We start from the raw sequence: 22,500 nt of genomic DNA, 5'->3' as shown, positions 1-22,500 counted from the left end.
TGTTTGGGATGCTGACAGCCCCTCTGGAGAATTCCCTGATTCGAATGGATGAGGAGTTGAAACACGGAGCCGTGAACATTTTCATCCTGGTACATGTTGCATTTGCATGCTGCTGGAAAAATCAACCCAGCAAGATGTCAGGCAGTCAAACCCAGACAAATAAGCATGTACTGTAGTTTAAGCTGTTTTTATTTATTTTTTTTAATTCGGTCAGCATTTCCCCAGTTTGGAGAAGCAGCAGGAGGACTAGTACAGAAGCTAAGCAATGTACTGATGTGGACATCAGTTTAAGTGTTTGCTATATTTATAATATTTTCAATGTTTAACTTGCTGTCAAGCAGCTTTTTCCAACGGGAAACCACCGTTATATAAGCTTAACATTCTCTCTCCAAACCAACCAAACTCCACTGGTGAAGTCAGTAATTTTACCTCACAGTGTCATGTTTATTTGATTGCTAGCTCACCATCTTCTCTTGTTTAGTTGGAAAGATCCTAACCCCACTTCTCATGTCAAGTGGCTGAAGGATGTCGTGTTCCATCTAAAACTAGATGAGGTTAAATTCACCCTAAGGGGGAAGAAGACTGAACTGAGTAAAACCTGGGCCCCATTTATATCTTACTTCAGTACAGTTACTGAGAAAACAAATTGGAATGACTCATAGAGCTGTCTTCGGTAGGAATGTATGGATCAGTCTTTGAACTGTATGTATAATTCACTTCTCTCTTTTTGTTTTGTTTTTTTCCCTTCTTTGTTATACATCTGTGTATTTTCTTTTTTAATTGCTGATGTCATTATTATTCTAGCTGGTTATAGCTGCTTTGTTTGGCTAGTTTGTTTGTGTTTTTGTGTCACTTCAGTGTTTTAAAAAGGCAGTTCAGATTAACCAAAATCACACAACAACACAAACAAACTAACAGATCGAGACGGTGGTAGACCAGCGACTACCGTGTTCTGCAAGGTAAAATTACATCTGTAAAAGGAATCTGGCTGCTTTGAAGAGAGCAATATTTAGCTTATGTAATGGCAGTTTCCCATTGGAAAAGGCTGTCTGACAGCAAGGTAAAGAGGTAAAAATTTTCTAAATATAACATACGACTGGCATCTATTTTAGGTAATACACCGACTATGGATAAGTTTCTCATACATACCCACTTTTTTCTTTTTTTCTTACCTTTTGAACTTGATTTTACCACCATGTTTAATAGGTTGAAATCTTTTGGTAACTGTGATAGTTCAATTTTCAAGAGCTTTCAAGTATATTGAAAGAATTCTCTGCACACCTGAATGTGTAACAGGTGCAACGGGAGAAGATGCACGTCAAGGACAATTAGAGAAACTGCTGCACCCTGTGTCGTTGTCTGCAAATATATTTATTAAATATCGACGTCAATGTATATCAGCAGAAAGTGAGACCATGTGCGAAAGCCTTCAAGTGAAAAAGCTTGTTCTTTTTTCTGATGCACATCATACTCACAGAGCTTACTTTATATGCAAACATAAAAAGTCAATGATTCTGACTATTATCACAGTAAGATATATCCACACTGTATTTTGCAAGTAAGCATAATGTGAAAAGCTACGATGAAAAACCTCCAACAGTATGTGCCGTATGTCTTTGCTTTTCATAGATACTCAGATTTATGGGTGATCCTAACTTGAATGGGGCTCAAGAGAATCTGTTTGGGAACTACATCATCCAGAGAGGACTTGCCAATCCCAGCCTCCGAGATGAGATCCTGGCTCAGGTAGCCAATCAGGTAAGCTTGTTTTTTTTAATATATATATATATATATATATATATATATATATATAAAGATGAAAGCCTGAATAAGACAGAATCTGTCATTGTCATTGCACATTGTCTTTTTACTCTTACTTTTTCCTCCCATCCATTAGGTGTGGAGAAACCCTAACATTTTGAATTCAGAGCGTGGTTGGCTCCTCCTCTCCTCCTGTCTTTCTGCCTTCCTGCCCTCTCAAAGGCTGGCCAAGTACCTACTGAAGTAAGAAACGTGGTCAAATATGTTTACAGTAAAGAATAATGACATTGTCTCTATATTTAATCACACAGTTCATATTTTACCTGATTTTTTTGTGCATTTCTGTGATGTCTGTAAGTGATTTCAGTAGTTGTTTTGCCCGCTCTTTAAGCTTGTTGTTGTTTTAGGTTTGTGTCTGACTACGGGCCGGAGGGCTACAGCTGTGTGTGTCAGCACCGTCTGCTTCAAGCTCTGCAGCGGCTGAATGTCGGGCCAGAGTATGTCCGGACGTACCCACCCTGTCTGCTAGAGTGGACTGCCAATCGCAAGAGAGCTCACACTGTTCTGCACATACACTGCTTTGATGGTGAGAAAACACACACACGCGCACACACACAGAGTTCAGTCATCAAAGAGAAGATAGTAGCTGATTTCTTATTCTGAACTATTTGCAAAATTTTGGATGGTTAGACAGGAAAGAGCAAAGTAATCTCTTTACTCAGCATCTGCAGTTCATCTACATCTGTAATCACTATTATAAGCATTTTAGCTGTGTCTCTCCTGTAAAAGAGACAATTTATCTCAAGAGACTTCCTAGTTAAAAAAAAAAAAAGTCTAAATCTACTAAAAGGAACTTTCATATTTTGTTGATTCTGGAGGCCCCTGTGGACAAAAGCCAGAGTGTTTCCACCTAATGACCACAAAATATTAAGTCAAAATTGAAATGATCTAAATAAAAATCTGCTTCAGTCTAATTGGCTAAAGTACTGCTGACTGTGACTTTGCCTGGGAAAATATAAACTCAGCCTTGTTGCATCTGATTTCAAGAAGAATCCAACCCATTTGCAGGCATTAAGAATGACTATACAGATGTGACCAATTTCATAAACTGTTGCAATTTTAATTTTACATTGCCTTTTTCTCACATAGAGTGTCTCCAGAAACATATTTTAGTAACTTTTTAGTTGTAAAACATAAGCAGGGAAGACAGAGAGGAACTCACATACATGCATACACAAACATGCACACATGGCCGTCCCAACTAAACACCTGCTGGTGACTGAATAACAACAAACACGCAGGGATTGTGACATCATCCTCTGCTCAGGAAACATTACTCTACTATATCTGTACATTACAAATAGTTGTTTACTGACATCCAGTAAGGCTGAGTGTTGTGTTTAACACCTTTAAATTCCTTCACAGTCTTCACCGCATGTATTATCTGAGTCTAGACAGACATGGATATAAACTGCAAGTTGACTGGTTGGTGGAGGCATACTACTGCGAATCAGTAATTCTAGTTTTACCTGAGTTCAGTCGATGTGTGCTCTATTCAGCACGGAAGAGTTATCTGTCTCTCTCTCATTTCCTCCTCTCATCCAGCTAATCTGTCCTCTGGCCTTTTGGCAAGTCTACTGAGGATTAGACAACACCTGATACTCGCTCTGGTTCACTGCCTGTGTTTGTGTCTGTTTGTTGGTGTCTGTGTAAATCTTCATAGACAGACAGGGGAGGTTGACTGCAACCTTATTTTAGTGATGCAGTTGGGGAATTATTTCATAACCTGATTTAAATGCCTCTTAATGCATTATAATATGACTGTTTCTGTGAATAATTACTGTTTGTCAGAAGCTATTTTCATGCAGACAGTTTCTTTTCTCCTTCAGCTGTGTCCTTCCTGTGTCCTCTACACTCGTGGACAACAGGCGAAGAAATGGCCAAAGACATCTTACAACACAGGTCTCAACTTATTGTAAAATATGAGCAGTAATATATTTACTGGATTACAAATAAAAGAAATGGAAAAAAAAGGAGATATTTTTGTTGATGATTAACATGCTTACATTTGTGGGGGGTTTTGTGTGTGTGTGCAGGGGTGTGTTGGAGGGCCGTCGCGGCTGGTCGGTGCTGCTGAAGGAGCCGGCCCAGTGGGTGGAGCTGGAGGGCTCAGACTACGTTTTGGATCTGATGTCAGACCTGGAGCTTCCCACTGACTTCCCCAAACACATGAGCTACTTCATCATTTCTGCACAGGAACCAAACAGAGTGCGGCCCAATGCCAGCATGTGAGACACACACAGACACACACACACACACACACACACACACACACACACACACACACACACACACACACACACACACACACACACACAAATCTCTGAGACGAAATGAATCTATCTACTTCACTCCAAACCTCACAGATTGGTTTAAATAAATTTTTGTGGCTCACGGATGTAAAATTATCCAATATTTCACAAAAAATAAAGATTATAGAGGAAATAAAAAAATCTAAAAAATGAATATAAATTTGTGTAGCAGAACTTTGATTTTCCTCTTTCCCTTACCATGAATCATCTCACAACCCCACAGATTTATATTGTAAACCTTTGGAGGGGACAGGATCCCTAGATTGGGAACCCCTGGACTAAACTATCTAACTGTTTATGAAGTATTTAAAACTAGTCCATCTGACCAAACTACAAAAGTCCAATGTTACTTATATATTGATGCATTAATATAGTGGCAATTAGGCTTGGGCATTATCTGTTTTTTCATACCTTCATACTCTCCTGACATGTTAAGATGTACCCAGTATTAGGCAGTATTAGTGTAACTAGTGCTGTATTCCTCTGTACTGTAGTACCGTCTCAACGCCAACGGAGCAGATCGTCATAGCGATGCTGTTTCCAAAGCTGGGAAACAGCAAACTCAGGAGCTCTGCTTTGGTCCTCAGAAGCTGCAGCGTTTGTTCACTGACAAACTCAACTGCACATTTACAATGCTATCGCTGTGCATACACTGCCAGAGGACAACTTTACTTCTCACCTTTTACTCGGCTCACTGTGTAATTAGTCTGCCACTTTACCGTTCTCATGCTCGCTAAAGTTACACACTTACTGCGATACGCTACTCTGACCAGTCAGTAGTCTGCAGTGTGAGTTACCTAATCTTTATTAGCCAAACTAAATCCAAAATACTCCCAAACAGGGGCAGAGGCATTTTTCTTCTTTTTCATTATTTAGACCTGTAACTTTATCCCCCATGTTTCTTCTTCTTATGAAAGCCAGGTGGGTGTCCTCAGCTGCACTGCAGCACAAAGACTGACCTCTGATGGTGTGTGCTACACTCTACAATACAGCACCACCCCAGCCTAGTCGCAATTTAAAAATGTAATATGTAATCAGAAGGACAGAACAGATATAGTTACTTATGTATTTTTACTTAAAGCTGCATTTGGCAATTTGAACATAACACAATGTAAAACCTTCCACCTTTCTCTCTGCTGCCTCGTATCGCTCTCTTAACCCCCTCTCACCCCATGATGCATCAAATATGCATTCTGCTGGGCTTGAAGCAGAACATCAAGCTTGTCAACTGTTGTAACTAACTAGAAAACTGAGGTCCGTTCTACTTGTCTGGTTGTGTCTGACTCAGAGGTAAGAAATACACAAAGACACACAGAACTTAGAAGACCTCTGTTTGTAGAGAGTTGATGTGATTGGTTAATTATGTACTAGCTAACTTGACTGATTGTTTTAGAAAAATAACTAAATCAAAAGGGGCGGGAGAACATTTTTTAAAAGGAACCCTTCAATAATATATTCTTTGTAACAGGAAATGGTAAAAAGTTGTTACTTCAACCAAAATGCTAATGAAATAATATTGCATACTGCAGCTTTAAGTGGAGACTAAAAGACTGAAGAGGTTTAAGTGCTGATAAAGAGGTTGTAGTTATTTTATTTATTTTATTCTTCTTATTGTTTTACAGAAGCCTGTTGGGTGGTGGGTTTGACATGAATGATGATGTCATATCTTCAGCCATACCTGGATCTGATGGACAAGGTACACATTCAAGCAAACATATGAACTTTCAATTCACTGATCTTGTTTACTGTAGACCATGAAGTACTCCTCTCCTCTCCTCTCCTCTCCTCTCCTCTCCTCTCCTCTCCTCTCCTCTCCTCTCACAGACTTTGAGCCTCAGAGAGGGATGGATCGTTATCTCGACAGCCTGTTTGACCCTGTACTTTCTGACGGAACTGGAGTAAGTTACATAATTCCCTCACACTGACACTCTTGACCACCTGAGAGGGGGTTCCTCTGTCCACCACTTACCGTCGGTTACTGTAAAGCTCCGTAAAGAGTTACCGTGGGGTGAACTTACATCATACTGAGTGTGTTTTTGTTAACATGTGGGCAGCCTTACATGTTAATGAGCCCACTGCCTGGTCACATTTTAGCAGAGGTAGGGAAGAGGAACATAAATAAATACATAAATTCAAAAAAAGAAGAAAAAAGCATGTGTATCTATGATCTAAAAACAAGCAAAAAAACATTAATAATACAGTAATAAAATGTTTAAAAATTGAAGGAAAGTAGGTTCAAAGTATGACGCTGCAGGTATTCCTTGAGCTTACAGTGTAGCTTATTCCATTAGGGTTATGGTTTGATATGCCTTTGAAGTTGGTTGATTTAGTATAAAGAGCGAGAAAGTCAAACCAAGTCAATGTTTGCTTCTTTTTCAGATATTACGTAAGTATGTCTTAATGTAAGTAGCTCTTACGTATGTTAAGTTGTGTAACTTGTGTATGTTATGTAACCTAGATGTTATGTACTTAAGTAACATGATACTTTCTTTAACCAAGAAGTCTTGTTTCCTAAAACTACTTTTGTGCTTTTACTTTGAAAGTTTACCCTGACGTCCATAATTATTATTGCTAACTTGAATGCAGAACCATGCAGAATCAAAGCGGACACCAGTGGGGTCCCTACAGCGTCATAGTTTTAAACCTAGGACCACTGACTAAGCTGCTGTATTTGACACATTGGAGAGAATGAGTAAGAATGTGTTGCATTCATTTCCTGATTAAAGGTCACAGTTACATGATAAAATTGCCCCTAAGCTATGAACATAACAGATACAGTGTTTGATAGAGATCTCAGAGACCTTTTTTTTTTTTTAAGGCTGATCCTTTTGTCTGGAAATCCTTTTTTGGCCTTCTCAGTGTCCATGTAGTTCAAGTACAGGGCCCAGATTTTGTTAGATAAGAAAGGATTGTAATACTTGTTATAGTTGCAGCTATTATTTCAAATAAGACGCTTTATCTGTAATGCCAAGGCTCACTGTAGCACCTATAGAATATATATGTATATACTTTATTTAATCAGGAGCCCACATTGAATATGAGATGGAATAAAGGAATAAAAATACAAGCATATTATGTAGAACAGTCCCACGTAAAATCAGTAGAACCTCTTACCAAATTGTTGAATTGCCCTGTTGATATCAGTGTGTCAATATTGAGTCTCCTCTGAAAATTATTCCAGACAAACAGAGGAAAATGTCTGAAAGCTGTCTTTTCTAGATTAGTATTAACTGCAGGAATGTTTAGTGCCAGCCAGTCCTGAGAAAGGGTGTAATGAGCATAATATCTCAGGCACAGGAGCGATGATAAATATGGTGGTAATTTTTGAAGTAGTCCTTCATAGATGAAAAGATAAAAGTCCTCATCTCCTGATGCGAGACACAATGATGGCTGCCATTTGGGTCATCAGTAATAAATCTAAGAGTTGAGTGATAGGCAGCATCTAGATGTTTAAGGTTAGAGCATATTTGCCGTCACTCCAGGTTTTCCTATGAGACTACAGTATTTTTTTTCCAGATATGTGACATTTCCTCACCTTTTTTACCTTTCATTATCACACTGGGGTTTTCTGGCACTGCAAATGGTGTCTGAGCCTCAGACAACAATACAGTCCCACCAAATCAGACATAATTCCCATTTCTAAAGGAAAGTTTTAAAGGAAAGGGGCATACATTTTGTAAAATCTGCCATAGCAATTTTCTTTTAGGGGAAGGGCAAAAAGTGAATGAAAGAAAACTGATGAATATCAGTTAATGCTGCTAGTTAATTACGCTAGTTCATGCCAGAAGGGGGGCCTATTCTGTATCCTTTCTTCAAAAATGTGTGTTTAATATAAAAATGCACTTCAGTGTACTCATTATTTTGTTGTTTTCTGTCTTTAAAGGTCACCAAAATGCAAAGTAAAGTCTCTCAAACTCAATTTTTTTTGGTTTCGAAATCCTCCTTATTTTAGAGGAGACAGAGACAGAGAAGTTGGCAAGCATCGCTTAGAGATGAGAGGGTATAAATAACATCGCCATCAATACAGAGAGAAAGGCCGCCTCCACAATCATTTTCCTACAACAAAATGGGAAACAAGACCTGTTCCTATACAAAAAACCAAGTTGCATCATTTGCATCCAGTTTTCTAATTGTAAACATAAGCAGTGTTGTAAACTATTGTATATGTAGCAGATAGCAGAGATGTAGTGTTTGTGATGAGCTCTGTTTGACTCTCTGCTGTCATGTCAGCTCATTTATGATGCATTATGTCCACTACAAACACTACACTTCACTATTAAAAAGTTACAGTTACAGTAGTATCTGTTGTGGGTTAATTGGGTTAAATCCGTACGTGTTTAGTCAGGGCAATGGTGCAGTGAATACTGGCAATGTTGGATCTATCAGTCTTCAGCTGGGACGGTGACGTGCTGAATGTTAGCCGTGCTATCGGATGTGGCTGACAGGAATTAGCATGTATCAGATGTGTTCTACAGACCTCTCCCGCCCAGCAACCTATTACGTTACCCAGTTACCGTAACTGTCACAGCCACTAGATCGCCACGGTGATTTCCCACCCAGGCAACGCAGGGATCTGCTTACGAGGAACTGACACTCTGGCAAATGAAGGACTTACTATTTAATGAGACATGGCCCACAAACACACACACTCCTGTGGATTTATGGGTCAGTGGCTGATTTCTGATGGATTGGCTGCACACATTAGAGGGGATTCCTCTGATCTGACAGTCTGAACGGGCTCTGGTTACACAAATATTATAAATATCTTGGTGACACTTTCTGTGAAGGTCATGTCTGTTATGCAGTGTAAACACATGCATAATACATTATAATGCATCGATAAGGCTTTATAAACGTGTAAACATATAAACTTAGAATTTATAATCTTTTATGGTACATCAGAGCAGTTCTCTGTGTGTCTTTAGGGCTAAAATTGTCATAGTCCTAATGTTTGTGTTCTTCTTTCAAACACTGTTGTCACTTTTGCATTGAGCTATAAAGCGTCACTTTACTAACCTTGTTATGTGCTGTCATGCATGATTGTCAAGAGTTTCATTATCCCTTATAAATACTTCATAATGTCCCATTAATATGCTTATAATGCATCCTAGACCTGAAGAAAGTGTTACCCTTACCTTCACAAATGCAGTGATTAAAGAAATATTCCAACAAAAATCTTTATTTTACTGTGAAATACATCAGCTTCTGCTTTAAAAGGAAGCTCTGAACAGCTTATAGTTTACTCCTTCACAGTTACAGTGAGTTAGAGTCAATGCAATAAAAAAGTATCATGTCAAAATTTCCAAAAACAGCTATAGAAACTTCTCAGAGTACTCCTGCAGTGAGATCCGCGTCATCAGCATTGACGTGTAGTGTCATAGTCCATAGTCATCGCCCCCTCCGAGCCCTGAGTATTACAATAACTGCCTTTGTGTTTTCTTGTTCATGTTGTAATCTGATGTTCAGCTCTAAAGTTTTTCTGTCTTCACAGGAAATAGAATCAGCTGCAGGACTCTCCAGCAGGATGAAGGGGGCTGGAGGAGTCGGAGGCGGGTGGCAACAACAAGGGCAGCCAACCGGCCCCACACCACCACCTGGGGGTCAGTCAAAAATCACTCATTCACTATTCACTGTTTAATAAATATTTGATAGTTTATTGTTAAGTGAATATAGGACATTATTTTACATTATCACTGATAGGTGTCCTGTGTTGCTTCCCTTTAATATTTCTGTCTATAAAACCCAACACACTGGGCTTCATGCTTGAATTGCTCATGAACAGTTTAAGAACTTTTGTAGCATTCATCAATACGTGCATACTTCCTGTTTGCTCAAGGTAAGATAACAATTTATGAGTACCCTAGATCACATCTAAGCCAATACACACAAAAGCCAACTTGCATTTTGTACTAAAATATTAATAATGATGAAGAAAAAACACTTAGTTTTTTGAAAACACAGGAGAAAAATGTTATTCAGTCATCCCATTATTGTTTTAAATGTTAATGCTCAAAGATGATTACATTTCCGTGACAGATTCTTCAAAACCTTTGTGCCGTTCTGGAGCCTCAACTTTGATCAGAGACAAAAAGATCTAATCCATCTCGTCTGCAAGTATTCATCACTACCAGTTACCTGCTATTAGGATGTTTGAGAGTGGAGATCGGTCTGGGAAATCTCAGTCAACTGTTAGTCATGTAATTCACAAAGTTATCCAGTTAATACCACTGTACAGTTTACATATACTGTTAATCAGAAGACAAGATAAATCAGCTGTACTCATGCGCACATCAAGGCACGCTCTCCACGTCTGTTCCCTTCGTTCATAAAAATCCATTCAATATACATCCAGACAATATGCGATGCTCACATCTTGAGCGGGATGGCCTGCTGGCCGAGGGGAACACACAACCCTCTGCACCCCTGATAGAGAAATCTCTCCAATGATTCTCCAATGTGCTCAACCATGTCTGTTGAAAAGTTTCTTTTTGCTGCCCTTTGGGTGGCATTTCCTTTCCCTTGTCTTTCTTTTCTTCTTTGTTCTGAGTTTAACGTTGCCCGTCAAATGTCAGTGGCTTGATGGTTTGTGGTTTGCACACAGCACTAAAAGGTTTGGATTATTTGATGTGGGGTTATGAGAGGTAGCTGTTGATAGTCTGTTTGTTACCTACAACGGAGAAGGGCATCGGCACACATCAGCAGCAAAAAGTATTTCAGCCACTTCAACAAAGGTTTACCTATAAAATTTAATATTTAAGTGTTTGCTACATTTGGAATATTTTCACTGCTTAATCGGCAGCTTTACCTTGCTATCAGACAGCCTTTTCCGACGGGAAATCATTGTGAAATAAGCCAAATATCCCTCTCCCAAACAAACCAGGCTTGATGGGTGAAATAAATAAATTTTCCTCACAGAACACAAAAGATGCGGCAGCAGTAGACCAGCAACTGTTCTGTAGGGTTAAATGACTGATAGAGCAATATTTGGCTTATATAAAAGGCTGCTTTCAAGCTCTCTGCTTCTTTCACTGGATCGCGCTGACCGGCATCTAAGATAATACACTGACTATCCATAAGTACCTTATGCAATCTGAACTATCCCTTGGCTGTCAGGATTTTCTTAAATTCCTCTTATTGCTTTGTGCAAGAACAAATATAATAGAAAAATAAGGAAACATTCATGAATGAGGCCCCCCGTATTGTTGCACTGTCAGCAGTGTACATTCTGTAGACTACTTTTTTCGTCCTGTTTCTACATTGCCTCAGTTTTACACACAATTCATGCATTCAAATACAAGAGTGCACTGTATGGTAAATATGGAGTCATTTGGAAAGATCCGTAGACACATCATTATTCATCCAACATTAGCATTTATAATAAAACAAACATAGTTAAAATCTGACAGAGATTTGATGTGTCTGTGTATGTTGCAGCTGTGAGAGTCCTTCCTGTTGGAGGCGTGATGTCGCCTCCTGTTGCTGCGGTAGCTCCTGTAACACCTGGTTCGTATCAAGTGTGAAGAGAAACATGAGGAAAAATAATCTCATCAAACATGATTTGTGTCCCCTCTGCCTGTTGACTGTGTTTCTCCTCCTCTCTCCTCCAGATGTCCGACAAGATGCTTTGGTCCAGCAGCAGCAGCAGACTATCGTGAGCCAGCAGGCCGTCATCATGGTAAGCCCGCCATGGGGATCTGAGTCTGTTTATTTGTTTCTGTGCTCTTGTTTTGGAAATTAAAAACACACTACATGGACACACAGTTCAACAAAAAGTTAAGGGGTTCGTTAAAGGGATGATTTGTATTATTTGAAGTGGGGTTATATGCAGCTCCTGTGTTCTGTGAGTTAAAATGACTGATTTCTCCAGTGGAGTTTGGTTGGTTTGGAGACAGTGATATTGCAAAAGGCTGTCTGATAGCAAATTAAAGCAGTGAAAATATTCTAAAAGTGGCATACATTTTAATTGGTTTCGATTTTTTAGGAGGACCTTCTTTAAGTGCCTACCTTTTGTTGCTGATCCTGTCTACAGCATTTCATTGCTTAACTTAACATTAACATTAAATTAATTTTAATAATTGTAATTACTAATAAATAAAATAAAAATGGTGGATTTCTTGTTGGTTGTAAGGTATGGCTCCAAGAGGCTTTTTTTCTAAGTATGGACATGATACTGAATTTCATACATCGAGGTGAAACATACCACAAAGGCTACTTTGTTGAAATCTTGTAGGGGGCGCTATTGAGCCATTTTGCAACACCCATGATCAAGACCAATATCAGATGTTCATTTTCACCACTTATGATGTGTGTGCTGAGTTTCATAAGTTTTCGAGCATGTTTAGCCTGATTCATTTTAAGGAATAATAATAATCCTTAGAATTCCACTAGAGTCCTCGCACTGGCCAGAAATTAATGCGTCGTCTTTTTGTTTCTCAGGCCCAGCAGATGACTATGCAGGCCATGGCTATGGTCAGCAGCCCAGTGACAAGCCCCCCCACCTCCCCCATCACCAGCCCGCCAATGAGCCCTCTGCTCAGCCACCCTCCCAGCCCCTATGCCCCTGCTAGCTCCTATTCTGTCATACCCCCAAGTCCATATGCTAACATCCCACCCAGCCCCTACGCTAACTTCAGTCCCACTCCCTATGCTGCGGCAAACATCCCACCCAGCCCCTATCCTCCTCCTGCTGCTCAACAGGAGCAAACTCAGCCGCAGCCTGAAGCTCAGCCTGCAGCTCAGCCCCGGCCCAACCTCAAACCTCAGCTGAGCTCCATCAAAATGAACAAAACTGAGCCAGGAAAGCCTAAAGCCAACGCTGCTGCACAGGTCAGTAACTCTGAGACATGTGAGGTAACAGTCTAAAATGACATATTAAATCATGATTCAGTCCTTTTTAATTCATCAACGATGTTTTTGTATTTTTTCATATGAACTTGAACCACAACAAGCAGAGAAAATTATCTGCACAAAATGAGATTCAGCCTCCTTTTATGTGAAGAGTGGGTGGTTTGTTCGCAATAAAAATAGGAACTGTGGAGTCAGGATGATGAGCAAAAGCTGGTTGAGCGAATAAGACCAACAGAAGTGCACCAACAGAAGATCCAAGATAAGAAGAACACTAATTCTATCACTCAGTGAAAAGCTGGTGTATGTGTTATTTAATGAGGCAGTCTCATCAAGAGATCAAGATCTTTTTTGCAAGAGAGAAGAAAAAGTAAAACAACCATACAGCAGCAGACAAACAAAAGGACAAATACATAACCAGACAAACAAAAGCACGTAAGTTAAAGCATCAGTGATAATCACAGACAATATTAAATACATTTGAAGTTAAAGGTTTAAAAATGGCCAGAAAATCAACAAACAGAGGTGATACAGAACTAAGGGGGTGATGCAGATGTGGCTCTCGCAGCTGCTGCTCAGTCTGGGGCAACTTTTGTTCTGATGTTTTAGTTAAGTAGGTTACTCAGTGTCAGTAGTCTGCAGTAATGTGATCTGGTTTGGCAATGTCCTGTATTTTAATTTTCAGTCATGTGAATCATGGTATAATGTCAATTTTTGATGCACAGTTCTGATATTTGATATGATGACAGATACATTTTACTTAAAGCAGTTTTATTTTATTATTATTATTATTATTATTATTATTATTGTTATTATTATTATTATTATTATTAATAATAATAATAATAATAATAATAATAATAATAATAATAATAATATTAATAATATTAATGATAATAATAATAATGTATCACCTTTCATACTAGAAATACAAAATAAATTTAATGCTTCACATAAAAAACATATTAAATAAACATAAAAACAGGTGAAAATGCCATAATTAATGTAAATTATTATGGAGAATAAAACCGAAATAGAATACATAGAAAGCATAACAAGATGTAAAGTAAAACCCATAATCATCCACCCTGTTAGCAAAAAATGACACTTAAATATCAGTAGTGTACAACAGAAGAAATCCACAGCGCTGTCCATGGTGCTGAATCAACAGACAGATTTGTAATTGTGTCTGCTTCTCTCAGTCCTGTGTTTCTGTCAGGTTCATCTTGGATTATAATATTCTCTAAACTGTATATTATAAATACTCAGTTTGATATTATATTATAGCCTTTATCATGTATAGAGTAGTGTTACCTTCATGGTGAAAGTGACAAGTAGCAGCATGTAGTCACAGAAGAGACAGAATCGTAGAGACACACTGCTGCCTGTAGTATCCCTGTAGTATTTCTATGATCATTCAGTATTCCATGTGCTGCTGAAAACACACCCCAGACTCATGGCTAAGCCAAACTCTAACCCTAACCGTCCTTGTTAAAAATCAACAAATCACTGGACATCATGGAACGTCTTTCAAAACACCACAACAACCCTTGAACAAAAGTTTTTTTTCCCCACATTTCTACATTTCTGTGACAAAAGAAATGTGCTGCATTTACACAGTACAGTACAAAGTCCCTTTTCTTCCTTTTTCTCTCCTCTGACTTTGTGCTGACTCCAACCAAATCACAAGAGACAAAATGTCTGCAAAGCCTTGAGTGCAACTCTCTGTCCTCTGCTTTTTCAGGTTCAGTCAGGTAAGGACAGTGTCCCTCGGAGGAAGGCTCCAGGCGTCCCCGTAAACAAGGACACACCAGTCAGGAAGTTTGGTAAGGGACACACGAGAGAGTGAGCAAGCAAGAAACAGAGAGGAAGTCCCTATAACTATTATTTAACAGAGCCTTACACAAGAGAGTATAACTCCCCTTGTTGGCTGTGTTTTTTTGTTTTTGTGTGTTTTTGTGTGTGTGTGTGTGTGTGTGTGTGTGTGTTTCAGCTCCAGTGGTGACGTCTCATCCGCCCCCTGCTGGAGAGGTGGTGAAGTACTCAACTCAGACTTCAGATCACATTGTCCCCAGCCAAGACATCCAAGGTCAGTGATGTCAAAAGCTGAAAAAAATTGATGTCATGATTCAATCAGGTTTATACAACAACAAGACTGAATGATCGCCGATCATGTAGTCGATAAAGTTATTTCTTACTTTTTGTTTTTACTTAAAAACACAGTACTGTTCAGTCACAAAAATTGATTTGTAACAATGAGCTTTTCCAAAATGTATGTAAATATTTAGCCATGGTCTCTCCACATTCCCTCCAACATCTACTTGACTGGTTTGAAATTATCTTTGCAACGATTTGTCCTGTTCTGAAAGAATTGAAATTCTCTCCACAAATTGGCATTAGTGACTGTGTGGGCTGGCAGACATCTCTAGCCAAACGTCCTCCCTTATGTCCTGTTGTAGCTCTTTGTCCCACTTTTCTTTCACACAGAAAGTCATTTGTCAGAGATGCTGAAATTCTGTATAAGTTTGTTACTGTTTGTTCACATGTTCTCCATCCTGAATTTTCAAAAGATACTGTTCCAGTTGGGATGTTTGAGCATAAAGCTTTTTATCTGTAGATACCAGAATACTTTGGTTGTTGATACATTAAAATCTGCTTTCAGTTGTTCAAATGATTTGAGGTTTTTACTGAGTAAGTGATGTACATAATGGAGATTTAAGCGTGTCCATTTTTTAAATCCTGCAGGGACAGAAAAAAATTTATTTAACAGACACATTGTTTGGTATTTGGGTTTAAAAAAATGATTTGTAATCTACATAATTCTCACGTAGTTTTTTTAATTATCTTTTAAGAAATCATCAAAAGGTACAACTCTCCACCTCCACCGCCAGAGCTGCTGCCACCGGGCAAGAGGTGAGGTCTCACAAACACACGCAGACTGACAGACAGACAGACGGACAGACAGACAGACAGACAGACACATGCAATAAAATACAAAGACAAAAATACACAGAATACATAATATGTCCAAAAACACAGTTAACAAGCGCAATGTAAATAAAAAGGTGCACACAGGAGCAAATTACAATAATATTAATATTACAACTACTGCTACTAGTTAGATAGATATATTTAAATATGGTGTAGTACAATCAGATAATACGATAATAATAATTATATGATAGCATAGCATAATATAACAACAATTTAGAAATATAAATAGCAATAATGTTATATATGGTAGTCATAGGTATGAATATAATATCAGATCACATGATATATGATAAATATTCGTATTATAGACAAGTTTTCCTTATGTGTTGATCAGAGCTGAGGAGTGAAGACAGTAATCAGTTTTAAGTTAGATTTTGCTTGTAAATAAGCACAGCAGTCGATGCTGTCTTCAGAATTAACTGTGCATACTGTAAAGCCCCGACTACAACAACCCACCGACAGCGACTGACTGGGATGTTATTGCTTGCAGTGAGCACACAGCAGCAGAATGATTGTATTTACACACAATAGAGCACAAACAGACAGATTATACAGTGCTCTACATTTGTAGCAGGAAAATCCTGCAAACTGTAATGTTTGACGTTGGCACTGTGCTGCATGGGTGTGTTTAGGAGACCAGAGGGGAAGTTTAAGAAGAAGCAAACCCCCCGCGATGAAGCTCTGCAGATCCTCAAACCACAGATGGACAACCCTCCTGCTCCACAGGTACACACACACACACACACACACACACACACACACCTGCAAAATGCTCATATACTCAGTCACAGTGCGTACATCAGTGTGAACATGCACATAAGACAATGCCAGAAATGTTGGTGTCTTTCCAGCCCAAACGTCCTGTTGCCCCCTCACCGTCTGCATCTGCGCTGAAAGAGGTGGGATTTAAACCCATCAAGAGCAAGACAAAAGCACCTGATCGTCCTCCCCCCATCCCTCCTCCAGGTACTCACACTTACTCTGAGTATATACTCATCCACAGACACAGACGAGGCACATCTCCTGTGACCCTCCTGTGGGTCATGACTCACACCCCCGCACAAGTCTTCAACACCGACTTCGCTGTCCTTTGTAACGTTATCTTATCTGAAGTGTGAAGTTTTACATGTGACTATGTCCTGGTACGAAAACACACAGGCATCTTGGCTTCAGTGGCTCTGGGTAGCTTGTGGAGAAACAAAGTCATGACGTCATTTAAACAACTCTTGTTTCTTGTGAAGGACGCCTCTCTGTTGCTCACAGAGGGTCTCAACAGTGACCTCTTTTGAAATGTGTTGTCACATTCACCCACTAGACTTCACTTAGTGAGATTCTGCCTTGATATTAACTAGAGTGACAGTTTACTTAATTTAATTACTCACATGAAATCACCACTGGCAAAAATATCAAGTTTATTTAATAACAATCAGCATGTTCCAGACAAGGTCAGGAGTACAGAGGAGCAGTTAAACAGGGAAACACTGACTCTCACAGCAGGTAGGTGGCAAGGTGCCATATGACCCTGCTGATACACAGATTGTGAAAACACATCTGTCCTGTTGTCTTGTGGGCAATTGACCTTTCTGTAAACAACATTACAACAATATTAGGACAATAAAATGATCTTCACTTCTCTGGAGTAACAGTGAAGCAGAGCAGAAAAAATAAGTCAGACCGTGCTAGACACCACCAGATCACTAACATGCTCGCTTAAGACAGTTTTGTCAATAAATGGACATTGAATAAAGATAAAAGTCAAACGTAATGTGACTTATTTGGTGCAGTTTCTCGAGAGCTGCCTGTAGAAACGGAGACCATCCAGACGCAGCTTCATCAGAGCACCAATGACGAGCACTACACCTACACCAATGTTCCCTGGAGACTGTATCTCAGGAAGGAGGTGTGTGTGTGTGTGTGTGTGTGTGTACATATACAAATACACAATCACAAAAAAAACCCATCAGGATCCACTGTCACTGTCAAAATGTTGATATTCTATTGTGAACATTTTTCTTTCTTTTACAGGTGTTTTATCCCAAAGACAGCTTCAACAATCCTGTGGTTCTGGACCTCATTTTCAAACAGGTAGCTTTATAGAGGGTTGAATTAATACAGGGTGAAAAGATGGATTACTAATACCAAAAATGGATAAATGCATTTTGTTTAATATCCATGCAGACTTTTTTTATTTGAAGGGAGAGTTTTGAAAACTTGATGTGGGATTGTATGAGGTTATTACTCATAGATACCCACAGGTACAGTCCCAGGAAGCAGCAGGAGTACCAGCTGTAGTTTAAGTGTATGCTATATTTAGAATATTTTCACCGTTTTACCTTTCCATCAAACAACTCTCTCTGACAGGAAACTGCCATCCAAACCAACCAAACTGACAAAATGAGTTAATTTTACCTAAAAAAAAAAAAACATGCCGGTCTTCCACTGCCTCAATCAGATAGTCTCTTTAGATTCTCATACTATGGTTCAAGTGCCACTGGTGGTACGCAGGCTCCCTCTAGTGGTACACTGAGAAATCTCCAAAATGTTAAAAAATTATTAGATTAATTAAAAAATATGTAAGAAGTCTGAAGCTTTTTGTGTTATTTTGTGACTGTTTTAAAAGGATAGTTCTGATTCACTGAAGTCACACAACAACACAAACAAGCTAACTGATCAAGGCAGTGGTCGACCAACAACTCCTGTGGTCTGTGGGGTAAATTGATTTTGCCACAAGAGTCTGGTCGAGTATGAGACAACAATAAAAAGATAAATAAAACAAGGTAAAGCAGTGAAGATATTGTAAATATAGTATACACTTAAACTAATGAAGATTTTTTTTGGTTGCTAGAATACGTTTTGTTGCTGACTGTGTCCACAACAGTTCATTGCTTAGCTTCCTACAGTGGTACTCCTGCTGCTTCTCCAAACTCGGGGAGTGTCGACCGCCATCTGCTGTAGGTAACACACTGACTAAGAAGTAAGTACCTCATACAACCCCACTTCAAAAACTCCAAACTATCCTTTTCAATGCACTTGTCAATTATTTTTAAACTTTTACCAATTGTGCTCCATAATTTTACTTGACAACGGGAAAATCATAGAAATCATCATCAGATCAAACTAAATTATTTCAAACATTACGTCTCCTCTCTCCTTCCCTCCTGTCTTCCCCTCTGTTCTCTCCTGCAGATCGTGAACGACACTCTGTCAGAGGCGTGTGTTCGCATCACCCGGGATGAAAGGCAGAAAATGAAAGCTCTTTTCGGTAGTCTGTCTGTTCTTGCCGCAGACGTTTTTTTTAGCCCGTATGCACCAATGCAAACACATCTCTTTGACATTCATGAGTTCCCGTGTCTGTTTGTGTGAATGACAGCTAAACACAGCGTTGAACAGAATATGGATCCAGTGGAGGAGCATGTGAAGAAAACAGTCGTCACAGCGGCCAGGGAAACCTGGGAAATATACTTCTCCCGTCTGTTCCCTGCATCGGTGAGGGTGGTTAACTCCTCAGAGGATAATAATTACTCAGTGTGATATTTGTGTTTTGATGTATTTATTAAACCTCTGTATGTGTTTGTGTTTTTGTGTGTGTGTGTCTGTGTGTGCAGGGCAGTGTAGGAACAGGTGTGCAGGTGTTGTCAGTGTCCCACAGCGGTATTAAACTGTTGAAGACTGTAAAAAGCAGCGCAGCAGCTCCAGACTACTTCAGAGTCCTGCGACCCTACACGTATGTGCTGTTTGTTCTGTCTTTATTTGGAAAATCTTATTAATCTTAATAATTTTATTATTTGGTGTTCCAGATATGTATATTTTACAGTCCAGAGTCATGTGAGTTGCAGGGGATTGGAAATTAGCACCAGCCACAAATATGAAATATATTCATATTTGTATTTTTGTATATTTGTATATTTATAAGCAGTATAAGTCATCTAACTAAAAGAGATGCAAGAGCTGTCATATTTTTTGCCTGGTGACTAAGATGCCAAATACTGCAGTAGTAGCAGAAGGTTCCTCCAAAATATCGGAAAAGGTTTTAAGTATTGATTGGAAGAAGAGATGCTCTGCTTATGTTTCACCAATATTTGAGTTGCGCATTTCTGTTTTGGAATATGTTGTTACTTATTGGCAAACATATACAGTGATACCACTGAGATAATCTACTGTATAGAAGAAGTACAACCTCACCATTCAAAAAATAAAATTACAATTCTTGCACAATCACAATATGGACAAAAATACTGCTTTTATGGTAAAATGGTGACCTGGGGACCAGACGAATCTGCCAAACTCATGGTGATACCATGCTACTAAAATTACACCTAAGAGGGACATTTTTTTTTACAATGGAAGCAGTTGATCATCATTCATTATAGAAAGAACTTGCTTTGCTTTCATAACCCTAACCCCTAACCCTAACCATTTATTATATCAGAAATTCAGTACATTGAGCATGTAGGTGATATTGTATTTGTTTTCTCAAATACTGTATTTATTCATTGTAGTATTTCATATTAGGGTCATATTACCTTTTGTATTGTATTTTTCAGATATGCAGACATCCTGTTTGTAACCATCCCCTCTGAGAACATGCTGGAGTTCAATCTGACCAATGAGAAACTGATCCTGTTCTCAGCCAAGGCACCACAAGTCAAACATCTCATAGACACCTTCATCAATGAGATCAAAAAGGTAAACACACACACACACACACACACACACACACACAAATGAAGACTGCATGGAGTTTGACAAGTCTGCAGAAACACCAGTAATTGTGAATCAGTCAGTCAGGCTCATTTCTTGGCATTGATTTGTTTTCAGTTCAGCCAACAGCATTAACCTGAAAACAGTTTCATTTCAGGGAAAATGCCGGTACAGTGGTGTTGTGATTGAAAACAGTAACAGTGCAGGGATGAGCACGTAAAGGGTTATGTCTGTCTGACCAAATGTAGCTGCTTGTGTGAATACTGAAAATCGCTAGCGGTGCCTGAAAGATTATCCAAGTAATTTACCAGAAACTATGTGTGAAAGAGGCTGCAGTCTCTGGTGCAGCTGAAATGATGTTTTTACCTCAGTGACTATTTCTCTTGCTCCTTTCATCTGCAAACAAAAAATGTAGCAAATTTTATATTAGAAGTGGAAAAATAGCAGCTGAAGCAGCAGTAGATGAGTCAAGATGAGGGCAAACTTCAGTCGAAATACTGTAAATGCAAAAAGCATTAACATAACAGATCAGTTTGTGTGTTTGTGTTTTCTCCTCGTAGGACTCAGACTATGTGATCGCAGAGCGAAACTTTGTGACAGACGACCGCTCTATGCTTAGTTTTCACAAAGGTGACATCATCAGGCTGCAGGTTATGGACGGGCTGGAGAAGGGTGAGACACTCTGGTACATGTGGCAGAAATCCTGATATCTGATGAGTGAATCTATGATCCAAGTGAAAGTGTTTTTACCTGTGTATGTCCTCCAGGTTACAGCTACGGCTGTGTGGTGAGGAAGAAGGTGGTGTTTTTGGAGGAGCTGAAAAGAGACACTCCAGACTTTGGTGAGTGTTTATTAAATCCCTTCATTTTTAATCCGAAAACCAAATCAGATCTATAAACTTTGCCTTTCTGCGTGTGGTGGTCATCAGATGTTAGCGTCATTGGCCGAGGCCTAAAAATAAACACGGTGACAATTCATACTGACAGCTTTGAGAGATTTACTAACCGGGGCTGTGTCTATGCCCTGGAGGTGTGACGGTATCTAAAGCCGAGGAGAAATAGCTGCAGTGATGTTGACAGTGCCCACAGCACTCTTTAAATACAATATTGTATCAGAAAATTATTTTTCAGATGGAAGATGGCGATGCAATTTGAAAAATATTGATTCGTGTCATTTCTAGAGGACACAAAAGATAAAATGAGATCACAGATGAGACGTCACGTCATTCCATCACTCAGCAGACACTGGATAGGACAAATGCAATATGTGCCTCCACATGCATTTTTGTAATTTACTGTGGTGTATTTATTTTTTCTTTTAACTCAGAAATACGGATTTCATAACCACTCATAAATGAACCTCAAATAACACAAACACTACGGTCAGGTTTTCTAAATTGGAATCAATCCTCCACTAAGCAACTCACTGACATCTGTTATCTTCTTTAATAAAAGGCCAATGTAAGTACTTCTCAAAAAGTCAAGGGGTGTGAGGAGGACAACTTTTGTGTGTCCTTACGTCACATCATGAGGACTCACTGCCTGCTTGTGGACAAAATGGTGGTCCACAGTTCATTAGCACGGTTTTTAAAGATACGAGTTTCTAAAAGTTAATAAAAGATGTATGAATAGGTGAAGGACAGGACAAAGGTTGAGGTTAGGCATGTAGTGGTAATGGCTAAGGTTAGGATACCCCTACAGGGAATTAATCTAAGTCAATACAATGTCCTCACAAGTGATGGAAGCACCCCTGTGTATAGTATCTATAATTAGACCAGAGGCTGCATTATGTGGCAGCTTATCAGCTGCAGGAGAGAGTTAAGTCTTG

At 39.1% G+C, this 22,500-nt stretch overlaps 1 protein-coding gene across 1 annotated transcript in view; it reads left to right on the top strand.

Annotated features, from left to right (window-relative positions):
• Nucleotides 1-22,500, top strand: part of myo15ab (myosin XVAb) — a 64,083-nt gene that overhangs the window by 27,993 nt on the left and 13,590 nt on the right. The window contains exons 34-58 of the mRNA XM_084712531.1: nt 1-89; nt 1,630-1,758; nt 1,898-2,004; nt 2,169-2,347; nt 3,651-3,723; nt 3,858-4,049; nt 5,756-5,829; nt 5,958-6,031; nt 9,625-9,733; nt 11,568-11,636; nt 11,741-11,808; nt 12,570-12,959; nt 14,722-14,803; nt 14,971-15,066; nt 15,830-15,890; nt 16,604-16,697; nt 16,823-16,937; nt 17,756-17,871; nt 17,997-18,056; nt 19,158-19,233; nt 19,342-19,457; nt 19,577-19,695; nt 20,516-20,657; nt 21,233-21,344; nt 21,440-21,514. The exon at nt 1-89 is cut by the window's left edge and continues 7 nt beyond it. Coding sequence (XP_084568657.1) covers nt 1-89; nt 1,630-1,758; nt 1,898-2,004; nt 2,169-2,347; nt 3,651-3,723; nt 3,858-4,049; nt 5,756-5,829; nt 5,958-6,031; nt 9,625-9,733; nt 11,568-11,636; nt 11,741-11,808; nt 12,570-12,959; nt 14,722-14,803; nt 14,971-15,066; nt 15,830-15,890; nt 16,604-16,697; nt 16,823-16,937; nt 17,756-17,871; nt 17,997-18,056; nt 19,158-19,233; nt 19,342-19,457; nt 19,577-19,695; nt 20,516-20,657; nt 21,233-21,344; nt 21,440-21,514 — 2,817 coding nt within the window. The remainder of the gene's footprint in view (nt 90-1,629; nt 1,759-1,897; nt 2,005-2,168; nt 2,348-3,650; nt 3,724-3,857; nt 4,050-5,755; nt 5,830-5,957; nt 6,032-9,624; nt 9,734-11,567; nt 11,637-11,740; nt 11,809-12,569; nt 12,960-14,721; nt 14,804-14,970; nt 15,067-15,829; nt 15,891-16,603; nt 16,698-16,822; nt 16,938-17,755; nt 17,872-17,996; nt 18,057-19,157; nt 19,234-19,341; nt 19,458-19,576; nt 19,696-20,515; nt 20,658-21,232; nt 21,345-21,439; nt 21,515-22,500) is intronic.

Source organism: Lutjanus erythropterus, chromosome 3 (assembly GCF_056507025.1).
Source record: "Lutjanus erythropterus isolate fLutEry1 chromosome 3, fLutEry1.hap2, whole genome shotgun sequence".
In the NCBI taxonomy this organism is placed as follows: Eukaryota; Metazoa; Chordata; class Actinopteri; order Lutjaniformes; family Lutjanidae; genus Lutjanus; species Lutjanus erythropterus.
Note: the sequence above shows the minus strand (reverse complement) of the source record. Positions and strands in the feature narration are given on the sequence as shown.